The sequence below is a fragment of the Talpa europaea genome (assembly GCF_964194135.1).
Source record: "Talpa europaea genome assembly, chromosome: 14".
Taxonomy (NCBI): domain Eukaryota; kingdom Metazoa; phylum Chordata; class Mammalia; order Eulipotyphla; family Talpidae; genus Talpa; species Talpa europaea.
Genome location: NC_140082.1, coordinates 78,787,238 through 78,791,844, shown reverse-complemented (window position 1 = coordinate 78,791,844; position 4,607 = coordinate 78,787,238). Strand labels below are relative to the sequence as shown.

General features: G+C 60.9%; 1 protein-coding gene across 1 annotated transcript; it reads right to left on the bottom strand.

Moving 5' to 3' along the window:
* Positions 1 to 623: 623 nt before the first annotated feature.
* On the bottom strand, positions 624 to 4,340 carry MAGEL2 (MAGE family member L2; the record flags this gene model as incomplete). Its single annotated transcript, XM_084254066.1, has 2 exons — positions 624 to 2,786; positions 2,895 to 4,340. The coding sequence occupies 2 exons, from the start codon at positions 4,338 to 4,340 to the stop codon at positions 624 to 626; spliced, it is 3,609 nt and encodes a 1,202-aa protein (XP_084110192.1).
* Positions 4,341 to 4,607: the final 267 nt, after the last annotated feature.

Below are 4,607 nucleotides of genomic sequence, written 5' to 3'. Positions count from 1 at the left end.
TATGAGTGTGATACTATCCCCAAAGAGCAGTTTCGTCACCCTGATTTTTACTATCACGCATAGTAGTCTTAACGCTCAGGTCTATTTGGAGAGCATGGCACATCTTGGCACCCATCACCTAGAGTAAAAATTAGAATAAAGACAAACACTTTTTTTTTGTTATGCTGAAAGTATATTTATATATATAGATATAGATATTTATTTCTCTGCAGACAGCTTTTACTGGTGAGTCATTTTAACGTTCAAAGAACAGCCTATTTCAATGCTACATGAACTGTACCAGAATGACATGGATAGCTTCTCAATTTGTTTCACAAAGCCAGCACAACTCTGATACCAAAACATAACAATTATAACACAAAACAGAGAATCACAGATCTCACTTAAAAATACAGATGCCAAAATACCAAATAGAACAGTAGCCAATTGAACTCAACACCACATGAAAATGTACAAAGCTTTGGCAGATACAGAATCCAATTGAAAATCCAAACTTACACACATAGAATTGAAACATAAACACCAGAAACGAAACATTTCCCCCCCTCCCACAACACACACACACACTCCATCAGAGGCCTCTGGCCGGGGACACAAAGGAACGAGATATCTGCTAAACCTCATTAGCGGGGAGGGGTACTGCTGGTGGGGTCACCGGCGTTATCGCCGGAATCAGGCTCAGGCTCAGGCTCATCCTCATCCACGTCCTCAGACTCACACTCTGCCAGCGCTTCCAAGTACTGGAAGGGCCAGCACTGTGGATCTTTCTTATGGAGCTTGGCCAAAAATCTCAGGATGAGCATCTTGCTGGTTTCGAGGAATGCTCGGGGGCCCCAGAGGAGCTCATATTCTGCTGGCTCAGTGAAGGGGATGCGCCTGTACTCTAGGTACTTCTGCCTTACAAACACTTCGGTGATGAGCTTCTTTGTATTTCCGAAGAGACCATGTGTCTCTCGGACATCCAGCCCTAACCTGTACAGAAAACTGAAGATCAGGTCCTCCCTGACACAATTGCCCTTCATAAAGATGAGACTCAGGACCACCATCAGGAGCCCCAACTTGGGCTTGTCTAGGTAGGATGTCGCCGGTTCACCCTTAGGGTCTCCCAGCTTGTTGATGATTATGTAAGAGTGGTTTTTGGGATCAATTTCCTTCAATTGATAACCAAAGACGCACTCCAACTTATTGTTGGCACGGTTGATGATATCCAAGCACTCATCTTTGTATTCACGGATGATGAATTTCACCATCTCTGAGCGCTTGATGGGCACCTTGGCTTGGTCCTTGACCAAGAGGAACTGCACCAATGCATTTGCTCTTTCATCCAAGGGAGACAGTGGCTGAGTCTCCAACTTGGGCTCATCCTGGGTGGCACCGAATCCCTGAGAGAGACATGTAAGCTCAGAGATAATCAGGGGCTGGGGGCTACCTGGGTTTTCCCAGAGACCCAGGGCCCTGGAGGTGCCTGGACCCTCCCAGGCACTCAGAGCCCAGGATGTGCTGGGCCCCTCCCAGCCACTCAGGATCCTGGAGGTACTGGGGCCCTCCCAGCCACTCAGGACATGGGAGATGTTTGGGGTCTCCCAGTCACCCAAGATCTGGGTAGGGTTTTGAACCTCCCAGTCATTCAGGTTCAGATTGTCCCAGGGCCGTGGGCCCTGCCAGTCACGCAGGGCCATCATCTGGCCACTGTTTTCCTCCTCGGTGTTCAGATGCTTCTTCTTCCGGGTGGCTTTGCCTGAGCGACGTGGAGGCTCAGCGGAGGTCTTCGAGGCCTCTTGAGTGGTGGCCACCGCGGGGGGCACAGCTGCCGCACCCATCAAGATGCTGGGCACTGCCTTGGGTGCCCTGGAGGCATTCACGTTGGGCTGTTGAACCCATGGCACAGCAGGCAGAGCCTCTACACAGGCAAATGGATCCTGCAGAGCAAGTGGCAGTGACTTCGGGGTCTCTGAGGTGGCAGAAGGACCCTTAAAGGCATTAGAAGAGGCAGGCTGGAACTGGGAGGTAGCTGGAAAGACCCTGGAGGTGGCAGTGAAGGTCTCCGGTGTGGCAGCCAAGTTTTTCCAGGCAGGCAGCAGGTGTGCTCGGGCAGCCGACACTGCCTTTGGAGCACAGAAAGTGGCGGCAAAGATCATGCGATCCTTCGAAGGAGCCCTGCGCTCCTTCGAAGAGGTCCTACGTTCTTTAGAAGAGGTCCTCCGTTCTATAGAAGAAGCCCTGGATTCTCCCGATGGAGTCATGAGTGATTTAGGGGAACCCATGGGAAAATTTGCTGCCGCTATGGGGGCTCCGGGCTGCCCTTGCACTGCTGCAGGGGGCCCTTGCCAGGAGGGCTGGAGTTGCATGGTTGGCAGCTCTGCCTGCGCACCCGTGGTCTGGGCCTGCTGGGGGGGTAGCTGGATTTGCAAGGCCTTTTGGGAGGCCGGGACCCCCTGAAAGGGCTGCTCCAGCTGAATCAGCGGTGGGCCCTGCCTCTGGGCCTCCTGGGGGGGCAGGGGCTGCCAGAAATGCGCAGGTGGCTTCGGCGCCTGCCAGGCTATCGCCTGGGCTTGTTGCACCTCCTGGAACTCCATCGATGTCGGCAGCTCATGTGGCACCGGGGGCTGGCCTTTGGGGGCCTGCCAGATGATGGGTGGGCAGTGGGCCACCCGAGGGGCCGACAGTGGGACGGACAGTGCCGCCTGGGGTGCCTGGGGGCCGGCAGGAGGTGCTGTGGGCACCTGCGTAGCAGGAGGAGCCGTGGGCACCTGCTGGACCGTCGGCACCTGCTGGACCGTCGGCACCTGCTGGACCGTGGGCACCTGCTGGACCGTCGGCACCTGCTGCACCGTCGGCACCTGCTGCACCGTGGGCACCTGCTGGACCGTCGGCACCTGCTGGACCGTCGGCACCTGCGGTGCTGCCCGCATCTGCGGGGCTGCACGCACCTGCGGAGTAGGCAGCCGAGCCTGGGGTGCCTGCCGCAGAGGCGGTGGGGGTGGCAGGGCCTGCCAGAGATGCGGTGGGGTGGCCAGGACCTGTGGGGCAGGCCTGATGGGCGGTGGTGCCTGGCGGATCAGCGGAGGAGCCTGGCGAATTGGAGGTGGGGCCTGGCGCACCGGTGGGGGCCCAGGTCGGATGGGTGGCGGGCCGGGTCGGATGGGTGGTGGGCCCTGGCGCACAGGCGGCGGCGCCTGCCAGGTGATTGTCGGAGCCTGCCAGGTGACCTGTGTGGCTTGCCAGGCCAGGGGCGTGGCCTGCCAGCCTTGCGGAGGGGCCTGCCATCCCGGCGAGGTGGCCTGCCAGCCCGGGGGTGTGGCCAGCTGCGCCGGCGGGGCCTGCGGGGCCTGGGGAACCTGCGGAGGAGCCCTTATAACCTGAGACTGGATTTGCAGGATCAGAGGCTGAGCCTGGGGGGCCCAAGAAGCCATAGGCTGCGCAGGTGGGGCGGCCGGCTGCACCAGGGGGGCTCCTGTAGCTGCAGGCTGGGCGATGGGAGCTCTCGAACCTGGAGGATGAATCATCAGGACTCCGGGACCTGGAGGCTTGGCTATCTGGGCTCCTGGCGGCGGAGGCTGGGCAATCAAGGCGGCTGGGGGCGGAGGCTGAGCCAGCGGAGCTCCCGGGGCAGGAGGCTGGACCATCAGGACTCCCGGAGTCAGAGGCTGTGCCATCAGGACTCCCGGAGCCGGAGGCTGGGCCATCGGGGTTCCCGGCGGGGGAGGGTGCGCCATCGGTGTCCCCGGCGGGGGAGGGTGCGCCATCGGTGTCCCCGGAGGCGGAGGATGCGCCATCGGTGTCCCCGGAGGCGGAGGATGCACCATCGGAGTCCCCGGAGGGGGAGGATGAGCCATCGGCGTCCCCGGCGGGGGAGGATGCGCCATCGGGGTGCCCGGAGGAGCAGGATGGGCCAGGGGCGCCCCCGGAGGGGGAGCATGGGCCAGGGGCGCCACGGGCGCCGAGGGATGCATCATCAGGACTCCTGGGGTCGGAGGCTGCGCCATCGGGGCTCCCGGAGGGGGCGGGTGGATCATGAGGACTCCGGGAGTCGGGGGCTTGCCCATCGGGCCCCCCAGAGGGGGAGCCTGGACCAGCGGGGCCCCCAGAGCCGGGGGCTGGGCCATCGGAGCCACCGGGGCAGGCGGCTGACCCTGCGGGGCCTCCCAGGCGGGCTGCGGCGCCTGCCAAACGGCCAGCGAAGCCTGCAGATCAATCGGGGGAGGATCCCAGGGGACCGGCGGCGCCCGGGAGGAGGCGGGCGGGGCCCGCATCAGAACCGTGGGGCGGCTATAGACCGGGGGCTTGGGGGCCTCCGCGGGGGGACTCGAATCTCCCAAATTCTTACTTAGCTGAGACATGTCCTTTCACTCCGACAGCTGGTGGGTCTTTTCCTCCGACAGCTGCTGGGCCTTTTCCTCCAGAGGAAAAAAGAACGCCTACGTGGCCGGCCAGGCGAACCTCCTCCCCGCAGCCTAACTAGGAAGTGAACTCTTATAGCAGCGCGGAGCCAGCAGTTAAAAGCAGGGGGGAGAGGGAGGGGGCTCGATCCCGCCCCTTCCCCGCCCCCGACCACCGCAAGTGGATAGCGCAGAGGGGCGTCTACCAGAAATGCTGGCTGACACAAG